At 33.9% G+C, this 17,328-nt stretch overlaps 1 protein-coding gene across 4 annotated transcripts in view; it reads left to right on the top strand.

Annotated features, from left to right (window-relative positions):
* The window catches only part of SLIT2 (slit guidance ligand 2), a 361,007-nt gene that overhangs the window by 254,365 nt on the left and 89,314 nt on the right, over positions 1-17,328 (top strand). For all 4 annotated transcript variants that reach the window (XM_063107731.1, XM_063107732.1, XM_063107729.1 and 1 more), the window contains 3 exons: positions 7,918-7,989; positions 8,472-8,543; positions 15,700-15,771. In XM_063107731.1, coding sequence (XP_062963801.1) covers positions 7,918-7,989; positions 8,472-8,543; positions 15,700-15,771 — 216 coding nt within the window. The remainder of the gene's footprint in view (positions 1-7,917; positions 7,990-8,471; positions 8,544-15,699; positions 15,772-17,328) is intronic.

A 17,328-nucleotide genomic window follows, 5' to 3' on the forward strand; every position in this document is an offset into this window, starting at 1 on the left:
CTGCCATTACAAAACAGAGATAATATTGTAGTCTAAAATACATTGCATCATTTTATGTAGGGACATCTGAAGTACTTCAATGGCATGCATTTACTGCTAAAGTTGAAAGTAATATTCCAGAAATATAAAGAACTTACTTTGGAATTATGTAATAGTCAAGAGAATCCCTAACATCAAAGGGATATTGCTGCTTCCTCCTTTTCAAATGCTGGGCCAATGTCACCATGATGAGAATGTATTGGCTACACTAAACAATTTAAGATTCAGAAGCTAGAATCATTCCACCTTCCCTCCCCTCACCCCATTAAATCTATGTTCTATTTTCTGGCAGCTGTTTTTGCCATTTACTTGAAAAGCAGATGAGAAAATGCAAAGAACTGTCAGTTTTATTGCCATGTATAATCAGCATCTGGGCTATATATTAACAGACAAAATCAATCCAAATTCATACTTTACTGAGTACTGTAAAAACTTTTTTTGAGTTTCTAAAACAGTCTCCAAATTAGAAAATAGGCTATATTTTAATCATGTTGATCATGGAAATTGCAGCCAGTTATATTTTTTTCAGCCTCAATGTGAGTGATATCTGTGTATATGTTTAATATACAATCATTGAGTTACTTGCTAATTTGCTTAAAAACATGATTCAGAGTGATATGTATTTATTTAACACTAGATCAAATTGTGTGTCAGGTTTTTACTTTTCTGTAATATGTGTGTGTATGACTATACATGACGTAGATTCTTTATTATATAGTGCTGTATATAAGGGGTCTTCAAAAAAGTTCATGGCAAAGATTAGTATTATCTTCTAATTCCATTTTATCTTTTCATCATGTTTTTGTGCAAGAAACAAAACACCATAAATTTTCTTGACATATCATTTAATTCTTACCAAAACATTTATGGTTAGTTTTATTCTCCCCATTTTACAGGACGAGTAACTGAGACATTGTAAATGAAGGTTTTTGTGAACCAATATTGTTCAATATTTTTTAAATGTCTTCAGAACAAGTTGGGTTTTGTAATTGCCCAACCATACTATGCGTTATATACTTTACTGATGTAGGATCTGCTCAGTGATAACACTGCAGCGTATTTTATTTGTCACAGAGCCCATCAGTCCTCAGTGACAGAATTAGAATTCACTTGGCTGAAAGTTATATCTGCACATAATTGCCATATTCTGAGGATCTCACGTGTTAAAGTGGAGAAATATTCCATGATTTTCCATTTTCTATATCTTTGAAATAGCACCAGAAAGTGATACATATTGTTTGCCATTCCTTCTTTAGGAACTCTGAAGTTGTGAAGACATTTATGATAAAATAGCAGTAATCAGAGAGCAAGGAAAAAAATGTAGAGCTGGGGAGGGGGAATGAAAGGTCTTTGATTAGCTAAACGTACTTTTCGGGGGTTTTTTGGAGCGGTTAGAAAACAGTCTCCATTTTCTCATCTCTCTGAGCATGTAACTACAATTCCCTTCTAATTTTGAAGAAACAGTAATAGACATTATGTTGGTAGTGTGTGTGTGTGTGCACATGCACATAAAATGATAAAATGTTTTGGAATTGTTCACATAAATTCTGTGGAAAAACAGGTGCCGGCCACTTTTACATGAAAAAAGTTTTTGTTGTAGTATGTAATTTATAGGATTTTTTCCCCCTTTTTACTTTGCTAAATGTATTTTTCCTTTGAAATTCAAAATATTGAGTTTTCTGAGAGGGACTAGTGTTCAGAAGGCTCTTAATCATGGTGGATTTTATCCACAGCCTACAAATACATCTGAGCCATTACACTGTTTTCGTAACCCTGGAATATTTTTAATTAGATCCTTCATGGAACACTGGATTCAAATATGCACTCTATAAAATTTAGCAGATTCTATGCTATTAAAGAAGAAGATTAGAGGGTACCAAAACTAGAAAATGTAAATTTCATTTGTTGTAATTTACCTTAAGCTTCCTTATTTTTATAACCTGATTTAAACATGCTCCCCCTTTTTTGTAGGAAGGACACAATTTGAGATAAGTGTTGTTTGTAATTTATCAAAAATATTCTACAGTTCTTGTAATGAAAAAGAAAAATGCTTTATCCTGAAGACCTAAAAGTTTACAGGAATTACACATTAGTTTATTGTTTGTCTACTAAAGAAGAGACAACAGACATTATAAAATGTTTTAAAATTTGTTTGACATCTGCCAATGGTAGACTATTTTTCTACTTGGGAATCTGGCTCTTTGGATAAAGGATGCAATTGTGTTTTGCCTTAATGGACTGATGAGACAGTGCAATAAAACCCAATTAGCTGCTGAGTCAGTGTAAATAACAACGTAAGGTCTGTTTCAAATCCATTTTTGGTTTTTTTTTTTTTTTGGAACACGGTTGAAAATAAATAGATAAAAGAAAAGCAAGTAAATCCATTGTACATGTCCTTATTCAGCTATTTGCTATAAATGTTGTAAATGAAATACTTTGCAAACTGAGGATTAAATCATCATACATTGCTATCATAATCAATATATACAGCATCACTATATTATGTTTGAAGTATTATTTTTGCATATAAAACCTAATACTACCTTATCACAAACTCACCTTGTTACAACTTTTTTAGTATGCAATTCAATTCAATTGAATTCAATTCACCATTCAAACCATCAATTCAATTTTTTTTTGCTAAAAAGTATGGCCTCACTTATTGTACAAGTGTACTTCAAAAAGTTTGTGGAAAAATAGAATTGAAAGATAATATTAATCTTTCCATGGACTTATTGAAATACCTCTATAAATCTTTTTGTTTGGTTTGGTTTAATTGGAATATTTATCAATAAAATTAATTGTAGATCAAACAAGAAAGCATAAATCATAAATTGATAATTAGAACAATTAGTGATATAATTCTAAGGTCTGAGGCTTTAAAATAATAAATGAATTAAAAAATTTCTAATAAAGATCTTCAGTTATATAAAATGATAGAATTAGTTTGGCCAAATTTGTGAGTTAAGGTTGTGAACATCAGAAGTCTCAGTGCAGAATATAGCATATTAAAACAAAGCAAAACACAAACAAAAACCTTGTACTTGAAGAAATAAGTTTTGAAATTTACTGCAAAATTAGATTCTTTATCAATAAAACCTCCATGAGTATATGAATATGTCTGCTTTTGATCACCATTAATTTATATAGCATAATATTTTGCTACATTAAATATTTGTAGGGTGAATGAATGAATGAATAAATGGTTTCTTTAAATTATTTTCAAGGACCTGAAATTATATTTATGAAAAGTAATTCTATGCACTGGCTTTGCATTACTATTAAAAGAAATCTGGTCACTAAGAATTGTTCACTTCTTCTCATCATAGCACTGTTATTATGAGCAAATCTTTAACACATTGAAATTGTGTTTCATCAGCCTACATTCAAATAAAAGTCCTCCATCTAGTCAATAGTGTTCCATCTTCAGCTTGTTGCTTTTCGTATTTCTATTGATTCCATTTTAAACTTCTTAAAATTTAACTGTAAGAATGGATCAAGGCAAAGAAAAGTTTCCCTAAACCATCAATCCAAAACATTCTAATCAATAATGTAACAATAAAATGATTTAAATGCCCTTTGCTATATTTAGAGCCTTTGAAAGAAGTATCCTTTCTTAAGACCTAGATAAATAATGCAGATGCTAAATCCATATTTTCTTCATACAATTTAGTTCCTGTCTTCTGTGGTAAAATTTCTGCTTAGGAGCCAACAAACTGATGAACAGAGATATGTGAAAAATGAATAGAATACAGAGAGATAAGAGCAGAGAGATTAAGAGAATGTTATTGGGTGTACAGGGAAAGGCACAACTCACCATACCTGACAAAAGAAAGGAAGACTTCAAAAGGAGGCCATGCTTTAGTTACCTTAAAATAACTAAATATTATTAATAGTGTAAAATTATCACTAACCTAAATGTCTAATGATAGAGAAGGATTAAGGAAATAGGGTACATTTTGATAGTGGAATATTATGATGGCATTAAAAGTAATGTATTCCAAGAAATTTTTAATGATATAGGAAAATATGTATGATATGAGTATAAAGGATGCAACTTTAAGTTTTTTATACAGACCTCAGTTATATAAAATAAATATGCAAGCAAAAAAACCACACTAATGGGCCGACCCCGTGGCGCACTCGGGAGAGTGCGGTGCTGGGAGCGCAGCAGAGCTCCCACCGCGGGTTCGGATCCTATATAGGGATGGCCGGTGCACTCACTGGCTGAGCATGTGGTGCGGCCAGTCACAAAAAAGACAAAAAAAAAAAAAAAAAAAGTTAAAATAAAATTCACTGTTCTGAGTAACGCATTACAGGTGATTTTCATTTTCTTCCTTACATATTTTTACATTTCCTAAATTTTGGAAATGAGCTTGACTTTCTCTTTAATGTGAATAAAATGACTTATGGTTTTTGGAAGGGGAGAAATCTTGATGAAAATTGTAGGTGAAAGAGAAAGAATTTTACCTTTTGTATGAGAGAGGAAGGGACAGAACCTTGGGGAATAACTGTATTTAGCAGATTAGAAGGTGAAGCCATAAATTGAGAAAGAGAAGAGTTGAGAAAGAATTGAGAAATAGTATAGTAAGAACCAGGGGCACATAGTGTCACATCCAAGGGAAGATGGTTTGTTAGCAATATCAAATGCTACTGTGAGTTCAAGAGCAATGAAGATTGCGGAAATCTGAAATCCATGGCATATAGAGATACAGAGGTCAGAGACTGAACGCTGCAAGTTGAAGAAACCGTGGCTCTATGAGAAGGGCTTTGGAATTATTAAAAGACCAAAATTTAGGCAATTTGATTTAACCTCCTAGGGATATTTTGTCTTGATTTTATTTTCATTAAATGCTGGTAATATATGTTTATGTTAAAGTAATACCAACATTCAATAAAAATGAACCAAATGAGACATATTGTCAATATATATTATCATTATCTGTATACAAAAATACTGAAATATATACACATATATACATATGTATGCATATATATGTTTACGTATATGTATGCATATATATATATATATATATGTTTACATATATGTATGCATATATCTTAGATCCAGGCTGGAAAACGTAGCTCATGCTAGGTATTTCAATAGAGGGATTTAATATGGGGAATGAGTCAAACAGTTGTAGAAAGGTGACACAGAGAAAAAGCTATTGCCATCCTCAGGACTACAAAGACCAAAGAAGGTGGTATTAGACAAAGTTAGGAGGTGGCCCCAGCAGGAGTTAAAATTAGAAAAGAGATGAGACCGCTGCTGTGGACATCCCCCTAGAAGGGTAGCCATACCCAGTCGGCTGCCGTTCCCCTGCCCTTAAATCTCCCATCAGTGCCTCTCAGTGGCCAAATGTCACAGAAGCCAGTTGGCAAGTGAGACTGGGATGTGTGGTTCACCAGAGTCAACTCGCTGGGGTACAGAGAAGAACAGAAGAAGAAAAGGGGATAGGAAATGTTTATAAAGACATTTATATGGAGGAAAAGGAGGCTGAGAGGCGACATTTTTGATGGACTAAAATATTTACCCAAAGACTTAGAGGGATTACTTCCATGTGTCTTTTATAACTAGGTGGGTATTCATGAAGTCTGTGCCCAGTCCTATTTCCTGAAGTGTTTCTCCTATGTTTTCTTTAAGAAGTTTTATTGTCTCAGGGTGTATATTTAAATCCTTAATCCATTTTGAGTTGATTTTAGTATACGGTGAGAGGTATGGATCTAGTTTCATTCTCCTGCATATGGATATCCAGTTATCCCAGCACCACTTGCTGAAGAGGCAGTCCCTTCCCCAGTGAATAGGCTTGGTGCCTTTGTCAAAGATCAGATGGCAGTAAGTGTGTGGGTTGATTTCTGGATTCTCTATTCTATTCCATTGGTCAGTGTGTCTGTTTTTATGCCATTACCATACTGTTTTGGTTATTATAGCTTTGTAGTATAGCTTAAAGTCAGGTAGTGTTATGCCTCCAGCTTTATTTTTTTTGCTGAGCATTGCTTTGGCTATTCGTGGTCTTTTATTGTTCCATATAAATGTCTGAATAAAAGCACGGGCAACCAAAGGAAAAATAAACAAATGGGATTATATCAAACTAAAAAGCTTCTGCACAGCAAAAGAAACAATTAAAAGAGTTAAAAGACAACCAACAGAGTGGGAGAAAATATTTGCAAAATATACATCTGACAAAGGATTAATATCCAGAATATATAAGGAACTCAAACAACTTTACAAGAAGAAAACAAGCAACCCAATTAAAAAATGGGCAAAAGAGCTAAGTAGGCATTTCTCTAAGGAAGATATCCAAATGGCCAACAGACATATGAAAAAATGCTCAACATCACTCAGCATCCGGGAAATGCAAATCAAAACCACATTGAGATACCATCTAACCCCAGTTAGGATGGCTAAAATCCAAAAGACTAAGAACGATAAATGCTGGCGAGGCTGCGGAGAAAAAGGAACTCTCATACATTGTTGGTGGGACTGCAAAATGGTGCAGCCTCTATGGAAAATGGTATGGAGGTTCCTTAAACAATTGCAAATAGATCTACCATACGACCCAGCCATCCCACTGTTGGGAATATACCCAGAGGAATGGAAATCATCAAGTCGAAGGTATACCTGTTCCCCAATGTTCATCGCAGCACTCTTTACAATAGCCAAGAGTTGGAACCAGCCCAAATGTCCATCATCAGATGAGTGGATACGGAAAATGTGGTACATCTACACAATGGAATACTACTCAGCTATAAAAACGAATGAAATACTGCCATTTGCAACAACATGGATGGACCTTGAGAGAATTATATTAAGTGAAACAAGTCAGGCACAAAAAGAGAAATACCACATGTTCTCACTTATTGGAGGGAGCTAAAAATTAATATATAAATTCACACACACACATACACACACACACACACACAAACCGGGGAGGGGGGGAAGAAGATATAACAACCACAATTATTTGAAGTTGATACAACAAACAAACAGAAAGGACATGGTTGGGGGGGAGGGGGGGAGGGAGAAGGGAGGGAGGTTTTGGTGATGGGGAGCAATAATCAGCTACAATGTATATCGACAAAATAAAATTTAAAAAAAAAAAAAAAAAGAATAAAGAAGTTCCAACCTTAAAAAAATAAAAAAATAAAAAAAATAACTAGGTGGGTAAAATCTTGTCTTTCTCTGATAGCAGAACCATAAAGTAGATGATGTCAGAGAGTAATTTACTCTCTGATTTTAGTGTCTCATAAAAATACTTCAGTTGTGTTCAAAGGCACTTTGCTGCAGTGGTTTTTACATGAAATATTTGCAAAATGAATTGACAGGTCCAGACTGTCTTACTGAAAATATCTATGGCACTCATGGATTTAGAATTTAAGGTTTTGCCTCATAAGAAGCTTCAAAATTAATTTTGTGAGTATAAAAATTATATTTTCCAACATATAATATGCTTTCGATAGAGGAATTAAAAGGTTTATAAAATTTAACATTCAACAGTCATTTCCTTTGTGGAAGAGTTATAATTATCACTAATACATCTTAAGCAACTATTCATTGCTACTACATACTTCTCTTACTTATATTTAGGTTATTAAAATGTACTTCCAAGTTAATTTTTAAAATGTATTTCTCTTTTGTACAAAGTCCAGATTTAAATTGATGGACCTATAATACTTGAAACTTGGAATTTTTTTTTTTTTTAATTTCCTGGTTTTTAATCCCAATCTTGCTCTACATATAGGGGACAGCACAATTAATTTCTGAGGAAAAAATAAAATATTATTTTTCAATGTTGCTAATTATATGTATTATGAGCTTGAATTAAACATATCTGAGAGCTCATGTTTCCATTTAAAAGTTGAATTTTTTCGTTGCAGACGTTTGGAACAGAACTCAATCAAGGTCATCCCTCCTGGAGCTTTCTCACCGTATAAAAAGCTTAGAAGAATGTGAGTGAACAATATTCTAGAATATATGTAAAGTTAAAAATTGTGCATGTCATGACCGTGCAAAGAAACCTAAGTATGAATATTTAACTGTTTGACAGCCTAAATATTAAGTGATGGGGCTATCTAATTGCATTCTATAATGATATTTTAATCTTAATAACTAAACTATGCAATTGTTAAAGTTCTCTGTAATTTAACATATTGAGCCATACAAGTATGAATATATGTGATTAATATATTATGCAAATTCTTACATGTTCTATTGTCAAAAGTAAGACATGGCATCTTTAACAATAATTTAGGAGCCTAGCCAATGGTGGATTTAAAAAGTGTGATTCTTTTTAAAATTCAGGGTTCTTCAGATCTTTTATGTTGCAAATTTTATATGTGCATTGATAGGTGAAGGCCATAAATATCTTTCTCCTGTGGTAAATCTCACCGACATTCTATTTAATTTAACCTAACCCTATTTCTAATCTTAGTGACCTGAGCAATAATCAGATCTCTGAACTTGCACCAGATGCTTTCCAAGGACTACGCTCTCTGAATTCACTGTAAGTACTCACTACAACACTGAAGGAGAGCAGAACCCACAGCAAAGACTGGCTGCATGTTTTTTTTAATTTGGGCTTAAAAAAATACTCTTAAATTTTTATTATGAATTATGAATCATTATTATTAATCATTAATTAATTCTAACATTTTTGGAGGACTGCTATCTTTCACTCAGATTTGCCAATTTTTAGGAATATATATTTTATGGTCTGATAATTTTGCTATTAAGAGAGTAAGAGTAAGTGCCCCTTTTAAAAAAACATTTTTCTTTCTGAAATAAAGGGAAAATGTTTATTTTGGAGTGTTCTGGGCAATGCTGTATTTGTAATCTCAAAACCACTGTGTCTGGGGACAGTCTCTGCCCCCTTTAAACTGAGGCTGGGCGAAATCTTGCTGAGAAGTTGAAGATGACCAGTGCAAGGCCCCCTCTGCTCCTTGCTTCATCTCCTTAAGACTTCTCTGAACAAAACAGCTTTAATCTCTCAAAGAATAAAGATAAGATAGTTTGACAGCTTTTTAATGTCAAGAAGACTTTCAGGGAGATAGCTATGTAAATTAAAGAAGTTCTAAAGTAAATGTATAAAAAATGTTATTCCTTTAACCTTGCAAAACGTCTTCAAAAGTTCACCAAGTAAAGTAAACTTTATATCAAATTTTAAAGTTTGAAAGTAGAAGCTGGAGTGTGTGTTTTCTTTTTTTAAGAGTTGATGTTCAGAGAAGGGTTCTTATTGATGTAAATTCCTGCTGAGCTCTTTCAAATTTCAGAAGTCAGTGGTAGCTGTGAGAATGCCAGGATCCACACGTGTGGGGCCCAGATAAACACTTGGAAGTTTGCAGAGGCATTTGTGCTCTCTCTTTCCAAGGGGAGGCCTAGATCGTAGGGCCCATCTGGGCACCTGGGTGTTCAGGTTGCTACGTTGTTCTGTTCAGAAAACTACAATTTTCTTTAAGGAAAGAAAGTAGAAAAATATCATTTTACCTTCAGTGTCTCTTTGGGTTTATTTTTGCTTGTGTGTTCTTTGTTTTGGGGGGTTTGGGCTAGAGGAAGTCCAAGACCACAGGAACAATTGTTGGCTGAAGATGTAGAGATAGAGAGTATTCATATATTGCTCTCAGGGTAGATTATCAGGTTCTAAAATAACAAAGTTCAATGTAAAACTCAGTTAAATCACCCAGTCAAATTGTTTGTAAAGTACTGTTAATGTCATCCTGGCCAGTAATATTATCCAAAGTGAACACTGACAGCCAACCTCCCAGCCGTACAGGTGGATAAAACAAAAATCAAGTCAGTATAACAATTCCTGTTTTTTCAAGTATCTGTGTCTCAAAGACAACCACCAAATGTCAAGAAGGAGAAAAATCAGTGGAGAATTCTTATTTATGTCTGCTTGCTTGCAGAGTTTACTATTAAGCTCTATTGCCTTAATAATGTTTATTGACACTTTCATGGTTTTGAAAATCAAAAGAAAAGGTAAAAGGAAATAATAAATTAAATAATAAGTAGAACCTATTATAATTTATCATTTATCTTAGTAAATTACATTCACATTTTAATAAATTGATACTTGTAATTAATGATTGTATTGTAAATAATTGTGTAATAATCTATATAAAAATAGGAAAATAATAGCAAATAGTAAAAGAAACGACAACACATGTAGAAGACCATGCCTGCTGAATTGGAATCTACATCTTTCTGATGAGAGCACCCCACACACACTGCTTTTGGGAAGCAGTAGGAAAGCATTATCTTTCCTTGTGGAACTACACCTTGGTCAGGAGTTGAGTCACCAGGGTATTTCCAGTTCAAAACACAGCAGTACACAAAAGACTAGGAACTGCTTTTCAGAAGCGGACTACCTCCATAATGCCCTATAATGTTCCATAACAGATAAACTGAGAAAGGATCAAATACTAAGCCACCTTAGAGAAAGTCTGCGTGGTATAACTGTTATCATTTTCCAACAATTAATTTATTTACCTTCTCCATGAAATATATTACTCATAGATTTGCAGTAGCCCTTTTCTTCGTTTAACCATAGTTCACTGTTCAACAGAAAAGTATTGTGTTCCTGCCATATACTAGGCCCTGTTGAGGCTCTGGGGACACCTGAGTGAACAAAACGCAAAATCCCTCCCCCCTGGGGGAGACCAGTGATAAATGAGCTAGATTGGCGACACGTATAGTGTACCCGGTGATGAAAAGTGCTATGAGTAAAAACAAAGAAATAACAGGGATAAGGAATGCTGTGGTAGGAGGGGAGCTGAAATTTTAAATAGAGTGATTATCATCAACAAAGGCCTCCCGGGAAGGTGACATTAGGCAAAGACCTGAAGATTCAAGTTATAGGAGTGAACTGCACGGATAGTGCAGCTGTAGGAAGAAAGAGCATTCGAGGCAGAGGAACAGCTAAATACTAAGGCCTGAGGCCAGAGTATGCCAATTGTTTCAAAAATGAGCAAGGAAAGGACCAGTGTGACTGGAGGGAAGTGGACACTTGAAGTTGAAATAATAAAGAGATTGTTGGTAACAGCAAAGGAACTATTGTGCGGATGGAGAGAAGAAATACAGTGATCTCTAGGTTTGCTAGAAAAGAATCATGCTTACAGTGTCCAGAGTTAAAATCTTCCAGAGGCGGGCTGAGTGAGTTGGGAGTGTGTAGATGATTACAAGAGCCATGCAAGTAGGAACACTTCTTTTTTACATGAAGTTTTTGCTTATACAGGTTTCTCTTACACTTTATTTCAATAACATGCCTTTCTGGAACTGTACACCAGTACATAGACAGATTAACTTAATCAGTATATTTGCTAAAAAAGTGAAAATATTTAAGGTAATGTGATGCGAAATATCTTTATTGCATTTTACTTAAAAAAAAAACAAATAAATTGTTATTTAATTACTTAGAGAAAATTGGATTTGATTTGCCAGGTGTGTTTTAAGACTTCTCTTATTAAATGCACTAATATTTATTGCTTTTTATTAATGTTTATTCTGTTACGTGTTATTATAATGGTATATGGTTATAGTGTTATATGTTAATATATTGTTATATAATATATAACATATTATTAACAAAATATCTTCAAAACATGCATCCATTGAATCATTACATCTTCAAGGCTTGTTATTTCTTTCACTGCGACATCAACAAAATTTCTGTAATATTTAATAATAACTTAATTCAGCGTAGTAATATACTTAGCATTATTTGCAAGCAGTTTTTATTGTTTTCTATTTATTACTTGGAAATTTCCCTTTACATTAACAAAATAAAATTTGTAGCAACATAGCGTAGGATGCTAGATGGCTTGTATTCAAATCCTGACTCTACCATTTATTAGGTACATGGCTAAGCCGGTTACTAATTTCAGTGTTTCAGTTATCCCATCTCTAAAATGGGGATAAAATCACTCTCCTACTGGCTTTGCCAAAGCCTAAACATTCAGAAGATAATAGATATGGCCATGGCAAATTTGTCTCCTGATTATATATCAATTTGTATGTTCCTGGATTTTAATAATCTTAGAGAGCCTTTATGCCCAAGATCCTCACCATATGCTTTTCCTCTTTTCCCATTTTTTTTCATTAACCCCTTGCAAATTATTTTAGTGGAAGTACTGTAATTTCCTCTCTTCATTAACTAGCTCCCATAGTCCACAGGGGTCTACAGTGGAAGACATATTTGCTGTACTTACATTTCCACAGTCTTTTCTTAGACTGGTGTTAACTCTCCTGCCCAATATCTTGCATTTTATTTCAGGTTTTCAGTGAAAGTGAAAATGTAGTATCTGTTTTTTCTTTACTTTCTTTTTACTCTACTCTCTTAAAAGTTGCTTTATGTTACAATGCTCAGATATACATTGTTTCTATTTATAAATTCATCTCTCGGCATTTATTTGAATAATATAAAATCTGCCCATGGCACCTTTTTCATGATAACCATCTCATAGGTTTCTATGTTGGACATTTTTTCTCTTCAGTAGGAGTTCTGTCTTCTGCCAGCTTTGAACAAGGGCAGGAGAGTTCAAAGACTGGCCACCAGAAGTTGCTACCTGTCACTGTCCTAATGTCAAAACTCACAAGGGTTAAACTGGGTTTAGCATTCTCAGCCTCCCTTCTGGTATCTGGTGCAAGAGCTACCTTAAGATTTCCCTATTGTTCCAAAAAGCGATAAAAAGCATTTTTTGTCAGCATGATTGTATACTGTAGGCTGAATGTAAGCCATATAGAGATGCTACCCAATTTGTCATTCCTGGTATTTGGATGATATTATCCAAATCCCTCATGTATTTATTTTCTTTTCAGCTGAATTCGTTTTCATCTTTCAGTTTCTTTTTAAATTTTCTTCCCCTCTTAAGAGTGCAGCACAAATTCTCACTGGCCTTCTTGCACTTTATGTCTGATATGATGGTATGTCTTTCCCTCATTTTTATAGATTTTGGCCCTGTTTTCTTGACTCTCATCCAATTTCTCTGTCCTGGTCTTTGGATTTTTGATATTTTTACCTCATTTTCCTTGCTGTCATTTTGATCTCATTGCTGTGTAAAAAACTACCCAGTCCTAGTATTGCTATATACATTTGTCAAAAAAAAATCTCATTCCCATTACACTCAGGATATATTTTTATTATAATATTTTCATGATTAATAGTCCATACACTAATAATGCCTGTACAGATAGATTTCCTCCATCCTTGTGTGATTTCCTCCTTTTTTTCACCATTTACCCATGTCTCATTAACAGTAAATATGTGTCATATTTTTATCATGGTCTTAAAACAACGATTTGTTGGACAAGAAATAGTTTCCCCTCCTAGCCAGTCCTCCTTTCATGCTGTTTGAGCCAACCTTTGAAGCAAAAGCCCCGCATAAACAACGTACTAAGTTAATTACCCCTTCATTCTTATGTGGCTCCCCCACAATCTATATGCACCTTTGTTCCTTTCTAAATCTCAGTGGATTCAAAATATGAAATTTCAGTGTTCAAAATGACTCTTATAGATTGCTGTTTGAAGCCATGCCTTATTCATCTCAGCCAAATCAGTGTGTGGCATGTCAGCAAATGGAAGACATTTAAAAAGTAATGTGGGATTCAATTTAACTAGGCACCAAACTTAGAACCTAGCAAAGGTGCTGGAACATAATATTGTACAATATCAATTTTCGAATGAATTAATTGAATGATATTGAATTGAATATCCTGAATTGGTGCCATCTTAATCTGCTCATTTGTGTTTCCTAATGTCCTCTCTTCACCTATTCTTGACCTCAAATCATGCATTTATTCATGTTTTACCCTTTTCTAATTCCCTTCTCCTCTTGTTCCTGACAACACTGAATTCTCTCTTTCATTCTTTGACTCTTTATATTGTTTTTTTCTAATTGATTTACCTTCCTAAAGAAAATCTATATTCTGTACAAATGAAATTTTATGTTGTACTATATAGCTTTATCTCTGGAGTCTAAAGAGACAAATGGAATGTCTCTTAATACAGTGTAGCACCCAGCTTTGTTTATTCCCTCGAGAATTGTTTTCATATTTTGTAATATATCCCACCTCTGACATCTTAAAAGGGGAACAGCTTTTCCTTCACTCTTATTCATCTTTCTAGTGTTGTTATTTTCTTCCCTTTCAAACAGAAATCATGTTTTGCTGCCAAACATATTATGTGGATTTTCATTTCAGCCTTTTCCTTTATATGTCATGATATCCATCTGCTTCTTTTTCAAAAGAACATCTGATTTTTGAAAGTAATGCATGCTTATTGTAGAGAATATAAATATACAGAAAAAATATATAGATTTAAATACATCTGGTTGGCAAATCATCTGCCATTCAGATATTTTTTCACTTCTTTTCTATGTATGTACATATGCTCATATATTTTCCAAACAAAATTAACGTAATACTGTTACGTACTACTTTGCTTTTATTTACCTCAGTGTTATGTCATGATCACTTTCATGTATCAAATATTCTTCCAAACTTGATTTTTATCAATGTGAAATATGAATTTAACCAATCCCTTGTTTAGGGATAAAATGTAAAAACACATTTTATTTGTGTTTAAATTTTCACTATTACAAATTATGCATGATTAACATTTTGTATTTAAAATATTGTTTTTCTCTGACTTTTTTTTAATAATAATCACTAAGTTAAATTTTATGTAAATGTCTTTATGACTTTTAGTATATGTTGCCAAAATGTCCCCTCAAATAATTTCTATCTTTTCCTACACGTAGTTCTGGTACCCTACTTTTGAGAGCAAAAAATAGGTGGGCATCCTTGCAGATCTATTGTTAATAACTGACATAATCAGTCAACCATTTCCATTCACTTGCTCTTGAAATCCCCCTGCTTCACTCCTTTTGTTAATGTATTCTTTAATTTATTCCCCTGCTAATTTATTATCATTTCACTCATCGATGTTAGAACCTCACTGTATGCTAAAACCTCTGCTAAGCACCATCAGGTGTACTGACGTGTTTAAGTCATGGTTTTTGCCCTTTGTGGCTACACTTAGTGTCTGATCAGAGGTGGGGACCATGACATTTCATTCCAGTTCATAATTCTTTGGGGGAATATAAATTTCAAATATTCTCCTACATTCATATTCATGATCACTATCTTCATGGATCTTACATTTCTCACGCATACATATTATATATTTAAAAGAAAAGCCATACCCTTATAAGAGTTCTTTCCACTATTTACCAATATTATGAGCTCAAAACTCACTCTTTTAATGAGTAATGGATTGTACATTTAGTGTTCTTCTTTGTTATATATGTAGTGTGTTCTCCTTATCTATGAACTGTGTGTACGTGGATGTGTGTGTGTATATGTATGCATACAGAAAAACATGACAATTTACCAGAGGACGTTTCTATGAAAGGGCAATTAAACTGTGAATTTTATTAATATTTGTTAGTCTTTGTTTTGCTCTGTTTTACGATTTCTACAGTAAGCTTGCATATGATCTGTAATTAGGCAAAAGACATTTGCAAATGAAGTTTGTTTACTCGACTGTAACTTTTATGATATATTAAATGCCTACTGACCTTCTCTACACCTGAATACATATGTATTAGATGAGTTTGTTGTTCAGGTGTGATATCTGATTTTTTCATTTAAAACATTTTTTTCAGTGTCCTCTATGGAAATAAAATCACGGAACTCCCAAAAAGTTTATTTGAAGGACTGTTTTCCTTACAGCTACTGTAAGTATTTGGTTGTTTTGGATCTACTGAACCTACTTGCGTATTTTAGCCAGTTTGCCATCTCATATTTTCATGGAGGCTTCAGAAAAAGTCGACCTAAAATGTGCTATAGCACAGCAGTAGTCCTCAAACTAATTTTAGTTTTGAGAACAATCTGTAAATCCCTGGGTTATATCTTTAAGGACCACCCTGCTTAGACAATAGTTACTACTCATTTGTCTAGAAAGAACTGTTTATTGTACATACTAATAAGAACCAGATTTGACCCTAGGTGTTTAATACATGTCCATTTAAAAAGTGAATTTGGGGGCTGGCCATTTAGCTCAGTTGGTTAGAGCGCAGTGTTATAACACCAAGGTCGAGGGTTTAGATCCCTGTACCAACCAGCTGCCAAAACAAACAAACAAAAAGACAAAAGGAAACAAGTGTTGGCGAGGATGATTAGAAAAAGGAACACTTCCACACTGTGGTGGGAGTGCAAACTAGTATAGCCATTATGTCAAACAGTATGGAGATTCCTCAAAACAAAATTTGGAAAAAAATGAGTACTGAGACTTAGTGTTGGATCATCAAATTCTGTTCAAATCATCCAACACTTATAGAGTCCCTCGGGGCAGACAGTAGTCTAGATGCTTTGGATACAAAGAAAAGTATGGTATGATTTCTTCTCTCATCTACCTCACGGTCAGTCTCCCTTGAAATTCTTAAGTATAGAATATTGTTTTCTCTTTGGGGTATATTCATTTGTTGGCATTTATTTGGTAAACAGTTATTTCTAATTCCACAATCTTCCTAAATATAGATGTTATTCTTTGCTTCATAAACATATGTTCATAATCATGTCCTATTATCCATGTCTTAAACTTTTTGGCCATTATGCAGAAATGTATTTTCTATCACAACTAAGTTCACACACACACAAACAAATAAAGCAAATGTTAACAAAACAATATTGAACCTTTCTGTGTCCAGTGCTCTCCATTCTGTTTACCCTCTCCCCGTGCTCTCTCTTTTTTAAAGGTTACGTAGCCCAATAAATTTGTTTTACAGTCAACAATGAGTCATGATAAATACTGACTTTGTGACCTAATGACTTTACTTGGGTTCAAATTCTTTTTTAACCTCTGCAATAAAGTTATCAAATATTGTTTCTGACTTGATAGAATTATTCTTTTCACATTATAGGTATCTACACACATAGCCTGATGCTGCAGCAGAGTATTGACAATTTGTTCCCCACCTCTCTGCCTTTCTGCCACATTTTCTTGGAATTATTCTTTATGCCACTTACTCTCAGTTGCTGTTCCTATTGCTACCATATCTACTACCGACACTTAAAATGCCACCTTCTTTTTCCTTCCACATGCACTTGTTTTTAAAGTAACCAACATATTAATAAAACACGTTACTTATATTAAGCCACCTTTATGATGTTCCATCTCTAGATTAAGGCCCATTCTTAAGTCTGTTGGGACAGGGGCTTAGGGGAGAGGTGGTATTATTGTCTCTTTACAGCTAGCTGAGAACTTGGTGAAGCTACGTGTCTTAGCTTTGCTT

Source organism: Cynocephalus volans, chromosome 9 (genome assembly GCF_027409185.1).
Source record: "Cynocephalus volans isolate mCynVol1 chromosome 9, mCynVol1.pri, whole genome shotgun sequence".
Classification (NCBI taxonomy): Eukaryota; Metazoa; Chordata; class Mammalia; order Dermoptera; family Cynocephalidae; genus Cynocephalus; species Cynocephalus volans.